Below are 23639 nucleotides of genomic sequence, written 5' to 3'. Positions count from 1 at the left end.
CAACGTACACAAGGAAGCCAAAGAACACCTAGAAAGGGCACGAGCTAACATCAAGCACTATGCGGACTCCAAAAGAAGACCAGGACCTTCCTATGCAGTGGGTGAAAAAGTCTGGCTATCCTCGAAACTACAGCCTCGACACTTACAACCTAATAAGTTGGCTCCTCGGTACTATGGCCCTTTTTCCATAAAGGAAATAATTAACCCAGTGGCCTTCCGACTCAAATTACCAGACTTCTGGAAGAGGATCCACCCAGTGTTTCACACATCTCTAATGAAACCATACGTCCAGACCTCCCGGTCTGCTCCAAGATCTACCCCTGTGGTTATCGACAACCAGCTAGAATACGAATTGTCCCGAATATGTGACTCCAGGTACAGACGTGGTCAGCTACAGTATCTGGTGGAGTGGAAAGGCTATCCACCCAGTGAACGCACCTGGGTACCGGTCTCAATCCTAAAAGCCCCAGGCTACTTCAAAGGTACCACCTTATACACCCAGGCAAACCCGGAGGAACAGGCCTTCGGAGGAGGCATGCTGTCATGAACCATCGGACGCGTCCTTTCTGGACTTCCTGCTCCCTGACCTACAGGGGCTTGCACTCAGCAGTACTCCCAACATGGCCGCCGAATGCGGAATACTGTTTACCAGTTTCCGCGCCGTACGCATTACGTTCTATAAAGCGGACACGACCCCGCGGCTCTGCGCGTCTCAACGCTACCGTTTGCCTTGGCTAGACGTGTGCCGCCGTAGTTCGTTTGTGTTTTTCCTTTGATTCTTGGTTCCCGGTACCCCTAAATTCATCCTCCTTCTCTCCCCCTCCTTTTTGTCCTCCTTGCATCCCAGATCTCCGTGCACTCGTCTTCCGTGTGCACTCTTTGCTGTTTCCTGGATTTCCTTGGACTTCCCGGACATCTCAACGTTCCCAGGACTCAGAACGCTGAACGCACGCTGGAACCCGAGGACCTGCACGTTGGTTTATACAAGACCTGAACTGTACGAAAGAAGACTCCATCGAAGAACTCCAACAAACAACAAAGACAGGTGAGAAGGGGGGAAACTTGTGACACCTTGACTGCTCTCCTCTGCTAACGTGATTGGATTTTGGCTAACCTCTCAGAGTTCCCCTGTTCACTATAACTAGTGTGGCCTCTTAAAATGTGTCCACCAGGTCAGATTCTGGAAACCCATTTTAATAATTTCTCAGATCAGAATGCTAACAAAGCTTCTGCACTTTTTTGGTGCTCTTATTGCATTAATATTATATATGCATTTATATCAGCACTCATGGATTACTCCTACTCGGCCAATCTGGGTCTTTCTAAAACCTAAGAAATCCATAAACAAATTGCAGCAGATCCGAAATGCTGCAACCAGAATTCTGTGTGATTGTGGCACAAAGCTCATAAAAATGATTGCAGTGCATATCTGTGGCAGAGAGACTACAATTAAAGGCATTATTCATGAACTTCTAGGCTCTACACTAAAGAGTATCATTAATGTTTCTAATGGAACGTAACAAATAGGTGCCCTTTCGAAATCTGCAACCTTTGACTCAAAGTCTAGCTAGTGTACCATTGTTATGGTCTTCCAAATAGGGACAAGTTGCTTTATTTGCCAAGCTGCAGCACACTGGAATTCACTGCCTCGTGGTTGCGTGAGATGGATAATCTGCTGTAATTCCACATGTTTCTTACGACAAATGTGTTTCCCCAATTGACTATTCCTCTTATTCTAATGCATGCTGCTGCCTTTGTTAGTTCTCCATGGTGCTCCTGGGGGCATAAAGGAAGCTCCAGAAGTCTTCATATAACATAACATTATATTGAAGCGTGGGAACAGGATTGACACTTCTGTTATGTTATTGGGTCTTATACATCAATACTTTAATGTAAGTCATCACAGTTCCATTTCGGCATGCCATATTAACAGTGAGTCGATTTGAATAGCCATTTTTGTATGGCTGGCTAATGAATGGTCGGTGTGGGGTATTAGTAGGATTAGTGGGAGGAAAGCAAGAAAGATGTTGCTACAGTGCTGATGCCTACAGATCAGAAGAACATATGCTGTGCGCAGGTAAGCTTATAGATATTTTGGAGGCACAGTATCCAGTGTGACCCATCCCGGGCATAATTTGAAGTGAGTATGTTTGTTTGTGTGCTGAACCAATTGAGCTCATATATGCATATTGTGTGCCTCACAATTGTGGTACATGGTATCATCATGCCGTGGTCCACCGTTATGCTGGTGTTTTGGAATTTGGTGCTAGTTAGGTAGGGAGGCTGAATGATTATTTGGTCATTTGCATTGGCTTTGCGTGAAGCAATGTAAAGGATCACTGCCATGGATGCTTTCCATCCACCTAGGCCCACAATGCATAATACATGGCATTGCGTAAGGCAACTGCAGAATAATAAATGCTTGCCATTTGCATAACTTGCAAATGGGCATCAAGATAACATGTCAAGCAAAAAGAACAACAAATCAGCAATCTTTGTCAGACTACCCCTGACAGTCATCGCAGTTATAAGGCGTCTATCCCCCCTTGCTTGCTAGAAAGGACAGGGAGTGCCACAGAAGCAAGTGGATTGAACAGCTGCCCAGAAAATTCGTAACTCCGATGACCACAAATCCGAATGTAATTCTCAGGACAGTTCAGATAGCAGGCCACGTCCCACAGTGTGAGGGTGCATCATGTAGCCTTCTTATTCTATGCGAGTAATATTAATTTCTGCTCCCCCATCCTTTCCCTCTCTCTTCACTCACACGCTCTGAATGCTCACAAGGCCTAGCAGGACCGCCTCTCACAAGGCCTAGCAGGACCGCCACCATCTTTCATTGTTACATTTGCCTTTCATTCTCATGTTCCCTCCCCTTGACCTGTGGGTGCTTAGAAACACAAATCACTTGATGTATAAGCACCTTACAAATGCACAATAAAATAGACTATTATTCCTGCATCCTATGTAGGGGTTTATGTGATATGGATGTTGGCATACATGACATGGCTCTGCTTGTGAATTTGTGGTGGAGCCAAATGTCTTTACTGAATCAGCCCAAGTGAGTAAACACAATTGCGTGTTAATCAGGGGTGTCCACTCTAAAGAAAATATTTAAAATAATGGTTTTGGTTACAGATGTTATGCTCTGTTGTGTACTAATGAGATTCACTGTACAAGCCTTGGTAGGCATGGGGATGTAATATGGTTAGATCACAGAAAATGCAAAGCACGGTGAGAGTGTTGTGGGGGATATGATATGATAGGTTATTTATAACGCGCTTAATACCTAGAGGTTTCTAACCACGGACCTGGGGATCGAACCTGCATTGCTCTCTGTCGTCTTGCTTCCAAGACAAGCACATTGCCCCTGAGCTATCCTCCCAAGACAAATATATGCAAAGTTGAGATTTCTCTGGGTGTGTCTTAGAAGTTCTGATGCATGGATGTGCAAGGTCCAAGAGAGAATGCAATGTGATATTGATTAATTAGTGGGTGGAAAGGTTGCTTATGTGAGTTTGTTTTTGGGGTAGTAGGTTCAGTATGCCATGGCATGGGTAGTATAGCTCAGTGGCAACATGCTCGTCTTGGAAGCAGGACCGCACAGAGCAACACAGGTTCTAAACCTCTTCCGTATTAAGCGTAAACAATGTATATAATTATAATCTCTTATTCCTTCTTGCAGTGACTGTGAATTGTTGCATCTGGTTGTGTAGGTGCAGGTGTGTGCTCTTTGTTGTAGTTTTTGATGGAAACAGTCAGTACCATTGTATTTAGACTGTTTCACCACTTCTCCCTTCTGATAAGGAGTGAAGTCTCCAGAATGACTTCAACCCTGACCTGCCTTTGTTACACATGGGATACAATATATCAATCTTTGAGAGAGATGGACAGATAGAGAGAGAGAGAGAGAGAGAGAGAGAGAGAGAGAGAGAGAGAGAGAGAGAGAGAGAGAGAGAGAGAGAGAGAGAGAGAGAGAGAGAGAGAGATGGTGAGACAAGGTTTGACAGTAGCAAAGCAAGAACTACAGAGTAGCAAAGCGTGAAATGAGAGCTATCTAAAAAGGCCAGTGGTAAACATATGGGGAGGGTGCAAGATTGTTTTGCTGTATAAGGCCTGTTTCATGCCTTGCTATGCTATGTTATGATCTGCTATGCGTGGCTTCAAAATAGTCTATTCGCCTCCCCAAACCTGCCCATCGAGGTCTCTGACTGCAAACTAGCATGATCACATTCTTCAGTACCGTCCAAAACACAAAACCAGCTAAGCCACTCACACCTGACAATTCAGTCACCCTTCCAACAGTTATCAAACATCAGATGTACATACAAGGCTCTCCTTCGGACACACATGCCTCAATGCCATCTTTGCAGAACACCTAGAAACTGACCCACATACAGAAGCCCAATACCCCTCTTTCAGATCCAACAGAGCACTTGGAGATTAGCAAATGGCTGTAGATTACCTTATCCATCCCAGAAGTATAACATTACTCTTGGGCAGATGCAGTTCTTGGTATTGGTGTGGGCTGGTTTGGTCATCGGGTTCACCATGGTGTTTGAACCATTGGTAGGATGAACTGGGCTGCTATGCAAGGAACACAGTGATTTCTTTTGCCCTGTTGACCCAAGTGTAACAATGGGCCTCAATGTAAGTTTGCCGGTCCGGTAACAACGGTACTGGTAACCTTGCCGGTACCGTTGTTACCGGACCGGCAAACTACAAGTTCTGCTCGCAGTTGCCTTCTCGTCCGCCAGGTCTGACCCGGTGGGCGTAACGGAAACCGCGAGCAGAGCATGTCGGATGCACCGGCACCATTCACGAATGGTGCCGGTGCATCTGACCTCCCATTCCCATTGAGCCCTATGGGCTGAGAATAAGTATAGGAGTTTGGGGAATATGTTCATTTTAACTTCTGTCATTCGACCGTACCATGACAATATAAGCAGGGACCATCTTCGCAAGTCCAGTCTAAGGGTCTCAAGAGTCGGGTCAAAACTGATAGTTGATACGTTTGATAAATCTCTCAGTAGGTGAATGCCAAGATATTGTATTGCAGTCTTCTCTACTCTCATGCCAAGAATCCTACTCCTGTTATCTGACACTTGGTATTTTGTATTTATTGGCTCTCATTACGACCCTGGCGTTGGACCATGGTGCTAATTGCACCATGGTCCATGCCGGTAACTTACCGACTCCGCCATGGCGAAATGGGGAATTACCGCCCATTCCGAGGTTGGCGGGGCGGTAATTCCCCATGCCGCCATGGCCCTTCCCCATTCCCATTTTTGCCCCATAGGGCTCAATGGGAATGGGGAAGGCGCTAATTACGCACAAAAAGCAAAAAGCAGGGGTTAAAGTCTCCAACCCGCAAAGGGACCTCGTAATCAGGCGTTAAGGGTTTAACGGCGCCGCCACCTTTTACGGCGCCGTTAACCCCTTAACGCCTGGGTTGTAATGAGGGCCATTGTGTTTTATGTAGCGCCTTTATCCAAAGCGCTTTACATAGAACAGTCAACAATATAATGAATCAGAATGCAAATCAGCATTCATAAACAGTAACATTCAAACTGTGTTCATAAATAGCAACAATCACTAGTCCACTGAGTCCTCAGAGACTCATTTTGAGAGCTTCCTTCCATCTTCTATGAGGTTAGATGTCCTTTGGCATTGGTAAACTGAACGTGCTGAGGGGAGAACGTGGCATTAGAGATGATTGAGCGGGTTCCCCCTAAAGGGGTAATTGCAGCCCACTGGCTGGTTGAAAGTACTAGTGACCTTACACTAGACACACAAGCTCTACCTCAAGATCCTCCACCTTGGGGCTTGAGCCAGAATATGCTTGCATTAGATACTGTCTGGCCTGTAATCGCTATTGGATTTCCTCAACCTCAAAAACTATTAGTGTAGTGATGCCACATTAGATTGCGGCAGTCTTCCCCTTTGCTTCCTGCAGACTCCTATCACTTGGTTTTCCACATAGGGGCAATAATATTAAACAGGTTGGATTGACCAAACTGCAGATTTGGATCTCCTTTGATGTCCTGGAAAGGGAGACTTCAAAGATTTCAATATCCTGGGCTCCCCTACTTGAGAGCAAACTAGGGTTCTCCTCTATGGTAGAGATGGCTGACAACACTATGTCCATCAAGAACATTGTGGCACTGTTGGAGGAAATTAGGGGCATCAGTCAGACATTGGGCACTGATTGGATAAGTTAGACAAGAGAGTGGACACTATGGATGATAGGCTCCGGGGCCTGGAGTCTAAATAAACATCAGTGGATATTATGGAAATACAAATAGAGATGTGGCTCTCCAAGTTAGAAAAGACGAAGAAGAAATAACCCTCAACATGTATCAGTTCGAAAACATGCAGCAGAGTAATAATCTCAAGATTTGGGGTTTCCCGAGAAAGACGGAGAGATGGAGAGAAATATTGTGAGGGCAGTACATGAGGCCAGCATCCTCCTGTTTGATCTTGATGACACTAACAAACTCACTATTGACAGGGCTCACAGGGCTTGAGGGAAGACCAGTTGTACTGGCTTGATCCTACTCTACTTTCACTACTACCCAGAAAAGGCAAAGATTCGGGGGGGGGAGCCAGAAGAGAAGATCCTATAGTTTACAATAATGCCATTATGACAGTCTTTCTGGATCATTCCAAGTTCACTTTGGCTAGATGCAGACTGTGTGCATCTCTCACGCATTGGCGTAAAAGGCAAGGGGTCAGATACCACTTGGATTTCCATGTTTCATTTTCTTTGAATATGAAAGACAAAAGTACTGATTGATGACAGACGGTGATGAATCCGAATGGCAGTAGCAGAGAAGGACCGAGAAGAGGGAAGACGGGAGAGAGGAGACAAATTTGAGGGTGTTGCAAATTCAAGAAACTGAATACCCCCCCATCAGGGAAGCTGAGACAGAGCCCCTTTGGTGGAGTATAGAACATCTTCAGTGATTGAGGGGACAATGATTCTATCAGTTGGGTTGGTGATAAGGGTGTCATGCCTTTGGCGTACAGTGGGTTGGGGGACCTGCAGTCAGGAGGGGTTGAGGTAGAGAGAAGCTGACCTGGGGTCCTTCAGGCATGTGTCTGGCGAAGCGGTGTAGGAGGCTCTGGTTGATGGGCATTGTGCCTAGATAGCCCAGGTGCTTATAATCTAATGGTGGTCCATTCCGATGCTGAATATGGCAGTAGTTCATGACTGGAGGCTGGGGTTTGGCGAGAGGGCACAGGAGTTGGGAGTGGGATTATTTGGGGTTTCTTATTTCATTTGTTTTTACAAGTGTTTTGACAAGAATGGAGGGGGAGGTGGCGGGACTACATAGCCGCATGGTCTGATATCTCACTGACACTGGTGATGAATGGAGGGGTTTAATTGAGATTTTCTCGTGGATCTTATGGCTGAACTTATTTTATTATTTGTCGATACGCTCTCTCAATGCTAGGGGCATTAACTTGACCACAAAAAGGTAATTGGTGGTGTGAGAATTTACACGCTCCAAGTTGGACCTGGTATTTCTTCAGGAGACTCATTGGTGTAGGGGAAATAAACTCAGTGGTGCTCAGAGCGAAGGCCACAATGGCCCTATTTCATGCCTCGGCTCCCACAATAAAAGGTGTGTGGTGATAGTGGTATCAAATCACCTGGGATTGGTAGTGGAAAACGAGTTCAGAGGCCCTGAGGGCCTTGCTTATTCCTCAAAGGGAAACAACAAGGGAGCATTTTGACAATGGGGTCAGTCTATTGCCTAAATAGGGGACACATTTTATTCTGGGAACCAGTGATGGAGAAGATTACATTGTCATGGAGGACCTGCTCATAGTGGGAGGTGACTTCAATATGGTTCTTGACCCAGCCAGGAACAGACAGTGGTTGGGGCCTCAAGGATAATAGAGCCGAAGGAAGGAGATTCCTGAGGATTCAATCAGATAAACCAGGAGCTGAGTATTACAGACTTCCTTTACCTCCCTGACAGTGGGGACCCTCGATTTACATACTACTCCCAAGTCCATGACTCCTTTTCAAGGATAGACTTGTGGATGTTACTCTGAAATGCTACATAGCTGAATCTCAGGTGCAACCGGTTCCATGATCGGATCCTGATTCGGTGTGGGTGGTTTTGGGAAATTGGGTGGTTACATCTTACTTTATGGGGAGTAATATCTTTTTTATACTTCTTTTCATGAATGAATGTGCTGACATACATGCACTAGTATCACAAAACAGCAGAGTCAATGGGCCCCATTACATGTTTGGTAGTATCCTGCCGCTAAATCCAGTGGTATACTAGAAAACGGAATTACGGCTACCGGCACTGGGTCTGCCAAAATTACCGGCAGATTGCAATCTGCCGGCAAGTGTTGTTATTTCCCATTCCATGGAGTCCATAGGAGGACTTCATGGGGTATTGCTGGTATTACTGATTCTGGTAATACCAGATGTGTTTTGCCAGTAGGGTGCCCCAGCTCTTGCCTGGAGGTAAATCAGGCACACCACCAAACGTGCTGATATACGGAAATACTGGCACGTTCTTTCCGCACCAGCAAACTCGTAATGAGGCCCTACACCAAAATGCCAGTAGCAGAAATGACATCACACACCTGAGGACATCACAGGAAGTTTTGCCATATTTACCTTGATAACAAGGAACTGATATCATATGACCTTGCATTCACAACTATAAATCATCCCCACTTAGTGTACATTTAATAAAGTAGCAAATAGTACTAAAGCTGACAAAAAGTTACTTTAGTTTCCAACCATATTATATCTCTGGTGCTGTCTCTATATGCCATGTGTGCAGTAATAAAATGCCAGGAGGGCACCAAGAAAAACTAGCACTTATAAGTGGCAATGCTTCCTACGTCAGTACAGCTTCTTATGGCCAGTTACACTCATCTTCTGCCAGTTAAAGCCTCACATGCCAGACACAGTCCTACTTTGCTAAATGTCAGTTTACATGCCCAGAGACTAATTTAATATCCTTACTGTAGTAGTTCCATACTATACCAGGCTACGCCTCATATGTCATGCATGATAGTCATATTAAGGTAACGCTTCACAAGCCCAAGTGCTGTTTTGATATGCCAAGAGCCACAACAGCCACTCAATGTACTGCCATATTTTGATAAATTAAGCAGTAAATGCCACGCATAGTGCTCACATGCATGTATGCTGTTGTCAAATGGCAAATGCAGACTCAATCATCCACCTTCTGTAGTTGTATGTCAAGTGAAGCCTGATTATGCCATAGTAATCATATGTACGGTTCAGCCTAAAATGTTGTTTTGTTGCCACCGTCCGCTAGACATCGTAGACCTCATCTCTGCCAACAACCTCCACCTCTTGGCTATCACTGAAACATGGCTGCACCAGGCTGCTGGCTCTGATCTATCCCTCGCCATCCCAGAAGGCTACTCAATACTCAGGAATGACAGGGACTCAGGTAAAGGAGGTGGAGTAGCCTTTATCGCCAAAACATTCCTTGGCCTCAGAATAACCCCACCTTTCAGCTTCCGGTCCGCAGAACTATTGTCAGCCAAACTTAAACTCTCTGCCACACAAACCGTACTTCTGCACCTCTTATACAGACCCCCAGGCCCCATCTCCTCATTCGAGGAAGAGATTTCCGAGCTCCTGACCACTAACACCAAAATAGGATCTCAAATCATCCTACTAGGAGACCTTAACCTTGGCCTCAGTGATCCTAATGACGTCAATGCACTCTCCTTAGAAAATACAATCTCCCAACTAGGGTTTAAGATCAGAATTACAGCCCGAACACACAACAAAGGCAGAACCCCGGACTGATTAGCAGATCTCAACTGTTCCACAACCATCCTTAAAAACGAGCCTATTGCATGGTCAGACCATCATGCCATTTCCTTCTCCATCCAAGGGAAGTCACAACCAGCCACCCCCCCAGCCACCGTCCTGCAAACATTCACCAGGAACAATCGCAACATCACCTTGCAGAACCTTCGCCCTCTTATCCACAACATCCTCACCCCCGCAAACTACGCCAACCTAGATGCGGATAAAATCGCTGACCTCTACAATAAAACTCTTGAATCAGCAGTAGATATCATTGCCCCCATCAAACTCACCAAAGCTAAACCAGCAGCCCACTTGAACAAATGGTTCACCTCGGAGCTAAGAATCCTTCGGAATACTAAACGAGTTGCAGAAGCCACCTGGAGAAAAACTCCTAACCAAGCCAACAAAACACAACTCATAATAGCAGCTACTACCAACAAAACTTCCATTCTCAGGGCCAAAAAAGAGACCTACGACAATAGAATTGAGAGCCCCAAATCTAAAACCAAGGAGCTCTTCACCATCCTCAGAGAACTCGAGTCGTCATCCGCACCCTCAGAAACCTGCGTGAAAGATGCAGACTGGTGTGAGAGGATCCAAAAAGCCCTGGCAGACAAAATTGCCATGCTACAAACCAAAATCGAACAGGAAAAGCTCAGCCTAGCCAAAAAAGCTAACAATCCACCACCGGCCACCGCTGAAGCACCATCTTGCCCCCCCTTCTCCTTCTGCTCGGTATCTACCGAAGAAGTGGCAAGCATCATCAAAGGCATCAAGCCCTCCAGATGCCAAGGGGACTCATGCCCAGCCCCCATTATCCAGGAAGGTGCCAACAATCTGGCCCCCTTCATAACCACCCTAATCAACGCATCCTTCAAATCAAGCTCAGTCCCTAGCAGCCTCAAGGAGACCTGGTTCATGCCTCTTCTAAAAAAAAACAACCTAGACCCCAACAACCCCACCAAGTACAGGCCTACCACCACCGTTCCCTACATCCTAAAGATCCTAGACAGAGTGGCCTACCTGCAAATCCAGAAGCATCTGGAAGAGAACAACCTCCTGGGCCTTAGACAATCAGGTTTTAGACCAAGGCACGGAACAGAGACAGCACTCCTGGACCTAGAAATCCATATGGACGAGGCAAAGGATAAGGGCAAGCTAGCCATCCTCCTGCTGCTTGATCTCTCAGCAGCCTTTGACCTTGTCGAACATCAGATCCTCACGGAACATCTGACAGCCTCAGTGGCTTTCTCTAACTAGGCGACTGCCTGGATCCAATCCTTCCTAGCCAACCGAACCACCCGGATATTCTCCCCAGGGGCCTCAGTCCACCCACCCCACCCCTATCCTCTGTGGCGCTACACAAGGTTTGTGCGTTTCGCCAACCTTATACAATATTTTCACCAAGCTACTGTTCAACCGCCTTGACAACCTGGGCGTCACTTATACAAACTACGCTGATGACACCCAGGTTCTCATCTCCCTTTCAGGTTGCCATGAGGAGGACTCCACTAAGATCAACAATCTTTACCTGGAGATCCAAGCCTGGATGGCAGAGCACGGCCTGTACCTCAACGACGAGAAAACAGAGCTCCTTCTTGTCAGCTCTCAACCACGTCTAAACAAACTGGACCCCCGTTATGCATCCATCAACATACATGGTAACCAAATCTCTGTGACCAAAGAAATTAAAACTCTCGGGGTCTACTTAGACTCCATTCTCTCACTCAAAAGACAGATGAACGCCACAGCCTCAGCCACGGCTTATACAAATAAGCTCATCAACGCCTACAAACCCTTCCTCTCTCCATCCAGCTGCATTACCCTAGCCAGTGCGCTAGTGCTCTCAAAAATGGACTACTGTAAAACTCTCTTTCACGGCACCTCAGAACGCAATCTGAACAAACTGCAGGAGCTACAGAGCAATGCCCTCAGAGCCGCCCTGAGTATCCCAAAACATGCTCAGATCTCCAGCATCAGACAAGAAGCTCACTGGCTCCCTGTACGAGACAGAATCACTCTCAGATCCCTTGTTATCGTCCATAAATGCCTCTCCAATGACGCTCCAAATACTTGGCAGCCAGGTTCTCTAAACACACCTTAACCAGGCCAACCAGAACGCCATACTCACACTGCATCTCCATCCCCAAATTCTCTCTAAAAAAAGCAGGCGGCTCCAGTTTCCCGATCCTGGCCGCCAAAGCTTGGAACGCCACACCACTGACCCTCAGAGCAGAACCCTCCTTTTGGACTTTTTAGAGCCAAAACTAAATCTTGGCTCGCCGACAAGAATTCCACCGCCATCTGATTCTCTTCTTAAATGTACTCTTCCACTGTCGACCATCATGTAACCTGGTCAATCGTTATTTTTACTGTATGTATATACTATGCTGTAACTTCTTGTAAGTTTCCGGTGCCCAGTTACTCCAGGGTTCGGTGCACGGTATAAATAAAGAAACTAAACTAAACTAAACTAAACTAAACCGTATATCAAAATGTAGACCCATTTTCCCAGGCCCAGCTTTGTGCACCTCGTCATATCATGCTCCCAATGTAGCAGATTCAAGACTAAGGGCCCTGTAGCCCAGAATGACAAAGAAGGCCAATAATCTATACAGTGATGAGGTGGGGCAGGTGAGAGCGCGCGGTTTGGGGTGGACAGATCTTGGGCTTGAGAATGGTGCCTTTCAGACATAAATAATCCAACTTGGTGGTTGGCAAACCGAACTGAATGATTTGTAGTTGATCTCAAATTGAGCAGTTAAGACACGTGAATTGCCCTAGAGCACACAATTGGACAAGTGGATTTGAGACTTGTGTCCTTATTTCGTAGTCTCCAATGAAGGCTACATTCTATGCCATTTTAACTTTAGTTATACATGAACATACTAGGATTTCGGCGTTGTTTTGGTTATGAACAGAGCACATTTGTTTGTGGTTATTGAAATGGATTTGCAAAACACCAAATCACATTCTATATCAACCTGAACACATTAAACAATCTTTATAGGAAAATGTTGAGAAAAAAAATTATGAGGCATTATCTCGTTTTCTATAAAGTGCTTGCCAAATGCCAGATTAAAGTGCTTTAATCTTTTAGTTTTTAGCAAAATAATTAACAGATAGAATCATATCATTTTAAGACCCATTGCTCACTTTGTGCTTAAGCCAAGTATCCTTGAATGGTTGCAATTATTTACTATACCGATCACCCCCCTGTCAGTATCCAGAGTGCATCCCTTTTCCTTCTTTGAATCTTTCTGTAGACTATTTTGGAATAGATTGTTCTGGCTCTGCATTGCTGCTATTGCCCTGTCAGCGTTGTGCATACTCCCATAGTTCTTATTCTTTCCCTGATAAGCGTCTAAATGGTTGTGCCTCTCCCTCAAGAGTTTAAACTTTCTGTGTGAAAATCAATCATATCCATTAACATTAAAAACTGGCAGTGATTTAGGTCTATCTCAGTTCCTTTATGTTTATGATCTCGAGTCTCTCTTTCTCAATCGTGCCTTTTGTTTATATTGGCGTCCTTATATCAAGCACAAGCGTACCAACTTTGTTAAATGTTGTATAGCGGTTTGGTTACAGGTGCTATAGGAGCAGCGTATATGCTACATTAATGTCAGTGCTTGTGGCATATGGCTCGGCAGCTTATTTGATACATGTAATCTGTGTTGTTTTTCAGTTTGATGACCTGAAGGAAGTTGGGTACTTCATCTTACACCATATATGTTCAGTCAACTGTGATATAATAATGGCTCTTGGTTTCCATACATGCCGTTGACTTCTGAGCCACTTTGGCTCATTTGCTGGGATTTTCAGCTAGGAGGTTTGACCATTGTTACTGTCCCAATGTGCTTAAAATGCTTAATTTACAATACAATTCCCCATGAATGTACCCCTGGGTGCTACCCCAATAAGACCCTGTTACGTAAAGTCATGCATTCACTTCAGAAGTGGGACACTTGTTTTTGGTGCCCATGGATATATTCTTCCCTACTCTGACCATGTCTGTTAGCCTTCAGTACAGGTGCCTATGTGAGCCATGTTTCACTGAATTATTTGGCACAGATCATCTTACGAATTTTAATAACTCATTCTGAAATATATTTCCTGTCTTAGATGCATTCCAAGGATCAGTCTGGGTATTGAACAGGGATCTGGAGGAAAACAGTCTTGGAGAAAAGCCTCACAAGTTCAAGAATACTTCTCCAAGCCATCAAGTGGGATTTTAAATGCCACTTGAGCTCATAGAACAAGTCCAGCGGGACAGAATCACAGATATGTATATGCGTGACTTCTTTCAGGGTCACGGCAGTAACAAGACAGATTTCTGGGGACGTTCCTTTGTGTCAAGTTAGGTTCGAATTGGTGAGGTAGCTCTATAGGATTCAACAAAGTGATGCAGTTCAACAATAGGCAAAGTCTCAGGGCTCAAATACATTTGGGGCAGATAGTGTTGTCAAGTTAGCATAGTTAAAAACTTGTCAGGGTCTTGGTATGAGGAAAGTGGAGATTCAGCTTCAGTGATGGCTGAAGGCTCAAGGTTCAACTGAAACTTACAATGCAGTGGGGTTCAACAAGCAGCAAAGAGGCTTGGAAAAGACAGTGAGATTCAAGTCCGTGTAGCTCAAAGCCACTCTGAGAGGCTTGAAGTTGTGAGAGTGGCAAATACAACTCCACTGGGTCTTTGTAGCAGGTTGAAGTGGCTTGAAATTGTAGAAAAAGCCAATGGCAAATTGTTTTTGGTCTTCAGAGTGCTATGGAGCCCTTCACTGGGTCCCTGAGGAAGAGTGAGTCTGACGTCTTCTCTTCCCAGCCAGGAATATTGCTGGGGACACTTCCACCTCTTTGTACTTCAGCAGGCAGAGTCCTGGGTGCCCATGTCCAGCAGGAGACAGACTTTTTCTCGAGCAGTTTGATTTATATGTTAACCAGAAGTGGATAGGGAGGGATCTGTCGTCAGCCAATGGATAGAAACTGTGGGCAGCCTCCACCCCAACAAGGTTCCAGTGAAATCCTCTTCTAGTTTGTTCTAAAATGGCTCCATTATAATTCGTTAAGTGGATACACGAAGATCATTCTTAAAGATGCTTCTACAGAGGAGTTCCAAAGATGGTTAAATTAAGGGGGGTTATTATCCACTTATAATGCCACTTTGACACATCGGATTGGTGCTTTCTAAGGCTTCTGCAAGGAGCCAATCCTTGCTGCTATAACAAGAGTTATTCCTTGTGATATCAGCTGTGAGAGTGCCTTGGCTGCAGAAAGTAGAAGGGTCTTGGGACAGAAGTGCGGGCATATCCGACATAGCTGCCCCCTTCCCCAGTGTGTAAGTCCTCTTCCATCTACTAGTCCTTCCTCCTATTCCATGTCTATCTCAGATCAAAATCACTCCAGTATATATCTTCTTGTGCCCTTTGTCATGCAGCAGGCAGTTCACCTTTTCCAAGAGAAAGTGCAAAAACAGGGATTGGTGGTGATTCTGCCTGTTGTTTTTGCCCTTTTCTGGGACATTTTGTAAATATTTATAGAGCACCCAACAGCATGTACGTGATAACATTGTTTGTAGCCTCCATGACATTATCACTTCTTGTAAAATGACCCCTAAAGCCTAAATGAAAAAAGTGGGGTTTCAAAAGAAAATACTTATAATGATGAAGTACATTGTTGGATTCAAATTGTCCTTGAATACTCTGTAAGAACATGCACCCCATTGAAGACGGCGTAACATTATTTGAGCACGTGCTGATTTTCTGCCACCTAAGTGGTCATCAATACAACCTTTAGGTAACAGCAGATTGTGACACTGTACACAGAACAGCATTGTATTTGAAGAAAACACATAATCGTCCAACTTGCTTGTCTGAAATACAGAATAATCAGCAATCATAATGCACTGAATATTTTTGGGTAGAACAATTCTAGTGTTGTTCACTTCTTATTGACGTACATTTTTATGAAAAGCAATAACCTAACACCTGCTCTAAATGTGGGTTAATTAAAGCTGCATAACACCACAAGATTTGGCCCCTCATCACAGGTTTTCAGGTCTGGAAAAAAGTGCCCGTAACAACAGTTACCAACACCCTTTCCAGACAGGCAAACTACAAGTCTGCCGTTAGGGGCTCTGAGGTGTTGGCAGGACTGACCTGCCAGTAGTTCTGTCCCCTACCAGCAGATGTTTCCTTAAAGCACTGACACCGTTACTAACAGTGCCAGTGCTTTGACCTTCCCACTCCTATGGATTCGTATGGCTTTCCATTGCGTAAGGCTTTCCATTGCCTGTAATATCCCAGTATTACCGGGATATCAGGCAGCAAAAACGATAAGGAGAGTTTGCCAGTCTGGAAACAACGGTTCCGGCAAGTTTCTCGGTACCATTGTTTCCGGACCAGCAACCTTGTAATGAGCCCCATTGTGCACTTGAACAAACAATGAACCCTTGTTGTGCTTTTAAGGCGAGGGTGTGGTCATGCCACACACAGGTGTTCAGAGCATGGCAGGATTGGGTGCGTTTGAAGTATTAGGGGAGGGCATCGTTTTGAGAATTATTTTCAGTGTTGGTAAGGGGTGTGAGGATGGCGAATCGGATGCTGGGGCATGAGGCAGACAGGGTTTGGTGCAGAGTTAAGAGCAGGGGCTTCAGGGGGCAAAGTGTTGGAGCTCCGGTTCTGTGTCCAACCTGAGTCTGGAAGATAAGATGTACTTTTAAATACAATGCGGCATGCGAGAAGCATTCATGGTGAAACCTAAAAGAATGTCTCCTATGAAAGCAAGCTAACTACTGGCCTTGCAATGTAATTATGTCTTTCTTTTAGGAAGATCTCCAATACATGGCTGAGCACAGGATGGTTCACAATGACGATTGCATTAGAGCTCTGTGACAAGATAAATGTGTATGGCATGGTGCCAGCAGATTTCTGCAGGTAGGACTCATTCATCACTGTCTTACAAACTTCATTTTGTAAATATCACTAAACAATATCCATTTAAAATGTATTCCATCCATTTGTAGCAATCAATAGAAGTGTACCGAGATGTCATGCTCAATAGGAAATGTTAATGCGCGTTTGTACAGCATAACATGTTAATTATTTGGGATTCTACCGCTGGAGAAACAACCGGAGCAACCGGGCGTCATCGTTCCTGGTCATCTATCACCACTGAACTACAAAAAGCAATTTCAAACTCGAAACGAAGTCGGGACATAAAGACACAAATCACTGTAAAGCAAGAATCCTAGCTTTGTGCGTGGCTTAAACGCATTATTTTCCAGGAGTATATGAATAGGGATTTGAAGGTTAAAATAAGTGCAACATTTGTATTAGACGTACATATAATTAATCTCTTTTCCACTGACTTTCTATAGTCAGCATGCAATAAAATGTACTAGGGAATAAATTGATGCCACCTATTGTGACATTGAATACAAAGGGTACATAAATAACAGAGAAAAAGACAATGGCCCTCATTATGATCATCCCAGTCCGGAAAATACTGTCGGTAACAACAGTTACCGGCACCTTTTCCAGAACCGGCATACTCTGAGTCTGCCGGTAGCGGCAGTGAACTACCGGCAGGCCTAACCTGCCGGTATTTCAAGCCTGTGCCGGCAGATTTTTCACTGAAGGACCAGCACCGTCGTGTTCCCATTCCCGTGGAGTCCTATAGGACTCCACGGGAATGGGAACTTACAGTTCCGTCGCTATCAGTGATGTAGCAGTATTATCGGGATATTGGATGGTGGAAATGGTAAGCCGAGTTTGCCGGTAGGCCACCGGTACTACCTGCAGCCTACAGGCAACCTCAGAATGATGGTCAATGTTTAGGTCTGGTTGAAGTAATTGTATTAGAAAACAAAAAAGAAAAAAAGTTCACATTATGTCAGCAGAAGGTGCTTCTGTTTTTTTATTGCTCTATTCAGTGTGTCTCCTTCCATGAAACAGTTCCCGTGCAGAGATGGGAAGGCATGGGCTGGCCACCCCTCACTGCTTCCTCTGAAAGAGTCTGCTCTTTTGCAACCATCCCATATAAACCCATAAACCCACTCCCTCACCCTCAAGCAATGGATGCCGGAGTGAGTAGGTGTATGCCGAGGACTGAAAAGTTCACTGTTCGATCTGTAGCTCACCATCCTCCACTATGATCCAGGTGCATTATTTGAGCGTTAGTCATATGCAATATGTCAACTGAGTGAAGCACAGTGAATTCTGGGATAACTAGGCATGTGAATTAGGATCTGTGTATGTGGTTAGAAGATGGCAGAATCGTTCAGGACTGTAAATTGAAGGTCATGTCTTTTTTTTTTTAGTTTAAAGGTTTTCTATGGAAAAACATATCATACAAGGTCTGAAAGAATCAAGTTATATCTAATATCCACTTAGATCAAAAAGAAGTAACAATAAACATTTACCTGTTAAGACATGAGAGAGCCTTTTATGCAAGCATGTTCATTAGTCATTAAAATGTTTCGGTTTTTGAAGGAGGGAAGGGGAAATACACATATACATTTACAAACAAAACAAAACATAACATATAGGAGAGGGAGGGGGAAGAAGGTGCACAATAAGTATTAGATATGTGACTATTAGACCTATGAGTGTGCAAGAGATTCAATAAAGGGCTTCCATTTTAGTTCATGCTTACGTAAAAGGGATACGGTTGAGGCATTACACCTTTCTAGTCTATGAGTGTTGCATATTGAATTCCACCATATTTTGTATTGAAGTTAATCTAGACTTTTTCAGTTGGATGAAATTGTTCTTATAGCCAGCATGATAAATAAATCAAACAAAAAGTGTTCACGGCTCCTAGTAACATCTTGATTCAAATCAAGGATGCCACCATTTCTGTGGCTTCTAAAGTGAAAACTCTGGCTATGATGGTTAACTCTGCGGTTAACTCGGACGCCCAGACTAGCTATCTCCAAAAAAATACAGCGTACTATTTGAGGCTAATGAAATCAATCAAGCCGTTCCTCAATGAATGCAATCTGGCTACCATAGCCAGAGCCATTATTCTATCACGGCTCGACTATGGTAATGCTCTGTTGTTAGGGGCCTCATCTAAGGACCTAACCAGATGCCAGGTGATTCAGAATAATGCAGTCAGGCTAGTCAAAAACCTGAAGAAGAAAGATCATGTCACAGCTGATAGGGTGTCTCTTCATTGGCTCAGAGTTGAGGAACGTATAAAGTTCAAGGCTCTATCTCTGGTACACAAATGCCTCTACGGCAAAGCACTGGATGACTTGAAAAATAGCTTAGTGCTCTATTCACCCACGGGACGACTACGCTCGGAAGGAAAGTGCCTTCTGGTTGTGCCCAAGTTTAAGTTGAAATCTGGGCTGGGCAGATCCTTTCTAGTGCTGGGTCCCCAATTGTGGAATAGCCTTCCTAAAACCCTGAGGTCAGAATTCAGCCACCTTGCTTTTAGGAAACGGTTGAAGACGCATCTTTTTAGATAAGAATCCGGGAGTACGCCGTTAGTGGATTGTTCGATTCCAAGGTTTCTGACTTACTATGCCCGCCCATGTAGCTCTTTTTGTGTGTATTGTCTCAAGCGCCCTGATGCCCTCGGGCTATCGGCGCTATATAAAAATAAATGTATACAAATACATACATACTTGAACAATAGAACTTCCAGCAAAAAGAATCTGAGGACAAAAGTCAATTTAAAAATAAATTATTTATTATTATTTAAATAAAGGTTCAAATTACTTTTAATGGTTTTCCAGATGTCTAGCCAGAAGGATGAGACAAATCTACAATTAAGAACCATATGCTTAAAGGATCCAAAGGACTGATGGCAGCTCCAACAATTGTTGTTTTGCGATAGACCACATTTAAAAAGATGTGAGGGAGTAATGTAAATTCTATGATGAAAACAGTACTTCGCCAGCATGGGGTCTGGCATGGATTCACATGCTCATGAATATTCCCCGTCGGCAGGCTGGGAATCCTCGGTAAAGAAAAAACCAGTATCAGTTTCGTTTCTGATCTGTCTTTCGTAGTAGTAACCAATCACTGATCTCTGCGTCATACTGACCACAGCCAATGACTGCCCTCTACCTAAACCCCGCCTCTGGCAGCCATCTTCAGATTTTTACCGCACGTTCAAGTTTTGGGATCCTCGTGCTATTGCTCTCAAGCGTTAGTGCTATTTTTTCACGTATTTTTTTCTCAAAAACTTCGATTTTTCGGTCAAAAGAGCCTCAAGCTCCACCGTTTCTTCATCCGATCAATGGGGACCCGTGTCGGATTCGTCTACGCCCCTCAAGGGTGAAGATTTCGTCGAGCCACGCTTTTGGAGGACTCCAGAAGTTTCTCAGGCCCATCTCGGACATGGCCCAGGAGAAGGGAAGCTCGACGCCCGGAAAGCTGTTCAGGGTCTGCCCTGGATGCCAGCTTCAGAATGTCTTTAAGGAGGACGAACACTCCTTTTGTCTGTACTGCCTACATGAGGACAAGACACACGTGGAGAAGGACTGTGCGTTTTGCGGCAATATGTCGGAGCGGACCATGACGGACCGCCATCAACGTCTCGCCAACTGGCTGGAAGGGAAGAGCCCGTCAGGCGAGAAGAAGAAATCCGAGCGGTCTTCTAAGACCTTTGAGGACGCCCCGGCGACGGGGGTCCAACACAAGGCCAAGCACCGCGAGTTCGCTGGCACCGGGAGCGCCGAACGGTCGGGCTCTACGGGCGTCAGGCAGGGCGCATCCTCCCCGGCACCACAAGCCAACGCTCTGGTTCGGGTAAGAGGAAGGCCGAGCACCCGGCGAAGCTCCTGGAGAGGCCCCGGTCGAGCTCGAAGGCCCCATCGGAGGGAGAGCGAGGCAGTGACCCTCCCCCCAAGGAGAAGGCGGTGAGCGCACCTAAGGTGGTGAAAGCCTTAATCCATCCGGCCAAGGCCTCTATCGAGACAGTCGCGGCGGCCCTGGCTCAGCCTGTGGAGGCTACACCAGTGGTGGCGACCTCGGGGCTCAGAGTCTCCCTGCCACCTCGGAGGGAGTCCTCTTTTATGCCCATCGACAGGACCCCCGTGAAACCTTCGACGGAGAAGAAAAAGGGGGGGGCAGGAGGTCGTCGTGGATTCGGCCTCAACCTCTGAGGAAGAGCTGATCGAAGTCTTAAGCCACGGCGTTGGCTTGGAAGAAGACCAGCCCGTCGGGAGGGATCCCGATGTGGGAGACGACGATAACGTCGAGGGTGCCGACGGGGCCCCCTACCGCCCGTCGGAATCCCCTCAACCAGTGCCACAAGACAACTCGGCGGCCATTTTGTTGGCTATACAGTCCTTATGCTCGGAGATAAGGACGAGACTGCCGTTACCACCAGCGGAGGAACCGCTCCCGACGGGGGACCCGGAGCCAGGCCCTTCTGGGAGCCCTCCCCTTAAGAGAAGAAGGATTCATCCTCCACCTTCTTTTCAGCCATCGCGCCCTGTTCAGCCCTCCTCCCTGTCCACGACTCGTGGGGATGATACGGGGACTGACACGGCCGCGACGGATACGGACGACGAGGTTTACGACGAGGATCTGCCGTCGTCACCTCCCACCCGGGCTTCCCCGCCCGACGAGATTGGATCGTTTCACTCCATGATCACCAGGGCATCCGAGCTTTTCCAGCTCTGCCCGGAAGAGAAGAAGAAGGAAGGTTTCCTTTATCAACGGCGTGAGGCCAAGAGGAAGACGGTCCTCTCCGTACCTCTACTGGACGATATTTGGGATGAGGGCCTCGCCCTCCTCATGAACCCATCCACGACGCCGGCTAGAAGGGATCGGTACGAGAAGAAGTACCGGGTCCCGGACGCGGCCCCCTTGTGCCTTCGGGCACAGCCGACCCCGGACTCGGTCGTCTCCGTGGCGGCCAGGAAGAAAGCGGGGGGGGGCACGGCCTCTACGTCGACCTCCCCGCCGGACGGCGAGGGAAAGAAATTGGATACGATGGGACGCAGGGTCAGCTCTTCTGCAGCGACGACGATTAAGGCGGCCAACACTTTGGCTATCGTAGCCCGCTACGACAGGGAGTTGTGGTACAAACTGGCCCCCCTGCTGGACTTCCTACCGGACGACAAGAGGGCGGATGCCCTAGAGATCTTGCAGGAAGGAGAGGTGGCGTCGGACCACGCCATTACGATTGCGACGGACATCGCTGACACTGGATTTCGCCAGTTGGGCAACGGCGTATGCCTTAGGCGGCGTGGATGGCTCAAGGCTACTGACTTCCGTCAGGACGTGCAGACCAAAGTCTTGGACATGCCGTTCGACGGAAACAACCTGTTTGGGAAAACAGTGGACGATTCCCTTCAAGCCATCAAGGCAGACACGGAGACGGCCCGGGCTCTTGGGGTTCTCCAGCAACGGCGACCGCCCTTTCGGAGCGGCGGAGGCAAACAGGGTGCCTCCAAAGGTTCCGGCAGCGGATTTTCCACCTACCGTCAAGCGGCCCGTTGGTCGTCGCAGGAAGCTTACAGGGGACGAGACAAGTCAGGCGGACCCCGCCGTCGTCGCCAAGGAGGTCAAGGCGGCAAAGCCTCGTCGAAGCAGGACTGAACCGGCCGTGGGGTCGGGCCCCCACCAAAGCACCACGGTGGGAGGCCGGCTGGCGAGCTTCGTCAGCGTGTGGGAGTCCATCTCCACCGACCGTTGGGTGCTGGACGCCCTAGCCCAGGGTCACGCGCTCGAGTTTCTAAAGAGGTGCCCGCGCGTCCCCCCTGTGGCCAGGAAAGAACATCACGTCCCTCAACTTCTCTTGGAGGTAAAGGCGATGCTAAGGAAGGGCGCCATCGAGCTTGTCCCAAAGAGGCTTCGGGGCTCCGGTGTTTACTCAAGATACTTCCTCGTGAAGAAGAAGACGGGAGGATGGCGTCCCATCCTGGACCTACGACGACTGAACAAATTCATCAAGGCACAGAAGTTCCGGATGGTCACCCTCCAACACGTCCTGGGTCAGCTGGAGGAGGGCGATTTCCTGTCGTCGTTGGATTTGGAGGATGCCTACTTCCATATTCCCATCCTAAAGGGACACTGAAAGTTTCTCAGGTTCGTGGTCCAAGGGCGTCACTATCAGTTCAGAGCCCTTCCCTTCAGACTGAGGTCGGCACCCAGGGTGTTCACCAAGTGCCTCGCACCGGTGGCGGCGCAGCTGCGCCGAGAGGGGATCCACGTCTACCCCTACCTGGACGACTGGCTCATCCGAGCAAAGACGAAGGAGCTCGCCGTGGAGCACACGGCAAGGACCGTCCAACTTCTCACGGACCTGGGATTCTCCATAAACTACGCCAAGTCCCACCTGGTGCCCGTGCAAGACGCACAGTTTCTGGGAGCGAAGCTCGACACAGTGTCGCTTCTGGCCTATCCGTCGGAGGAAAGGACAAGGGCCATTTTGGTCAAGGTGCAGCAGATGCTGGTTGCGGACGCGGCCAGAGTGAGGTCCATCAAGTCCCTCCTCGGAATGATGTCTTCTTGCATTTACCTCATCCCCCTGTGCAGGCTCCGGATGCGCTCGTTGCAGGAGTTCCTGGACGCGCGCTGGATCCAGACGACGGGCAGCTTCGAGGAGAGAATCACACTCGACGAGAGTTTCCGACGAGCGATCCGGTGGTGGGGCACCCGCGCGCATCTGACGGCGGTCATGGACTTCCAGACCCCCGGCCACCAGGAGACAGTGACCACGGATGCCTCCCTGGAAGGGTGGGGAGCGCACACCGAAAATCTGCACGCGAGAGGCCTTTGGCTCCCGACGGAGAAGTCCCTCCATATCAACGTCCTGGAGCTCCGTGCAGTGTTTTGGGCCCTCAGGTCCT

The 23639-nt window shown here is 47.0% G+C and overlaps 1 protein-coding gene across 4 annotated transcripts in view; it reads left to right on the top strand.

Annotated features, from left to right (window-relative positions):
• The window catches only part of ST6GALNAC5 (ST6 N-acetylgalactosaminide alpha-2,6-sialyltransferase 5), an 830159-nt gene that overhangs the window by 619425 nt on the left and 187095 nt on the right, over positions 1-23639 (top strand). For all 4 annotated transcript variants that reach the window (XM_069641675.1, XM_069641677.1, XM_069641676.1 and 1 more), the window contains one exon: positions 16651-16758. In XM_069641675.1, the coding sequence (XP_069497776.1) occupies positions 16651-16758 (108 nt within the window). The remainder of the gene's footprint in view (positions 1-16650; positions 16759-23639) is intronic.

This window comes from Ambystoma mexicanum, chromosome 1q, assembly GCF_040938575.1.
Source record: "Ambystoma mexicanum isolate Mex_15411 chromosome 1q, UKY_AmexF1_1, whole genome shotgun sequence".
Lineage (NCBI taxonomy): Eukaryota > Metazoa > Chordata > Amphibia > Caudata > Ambystomatidae > Ambystoma > Ambystoma mexicanum.
Note: the sequence above shows the minus strand (reverse complement) of the source record. Positions and strands in the feature narration are given on the sequence as shown.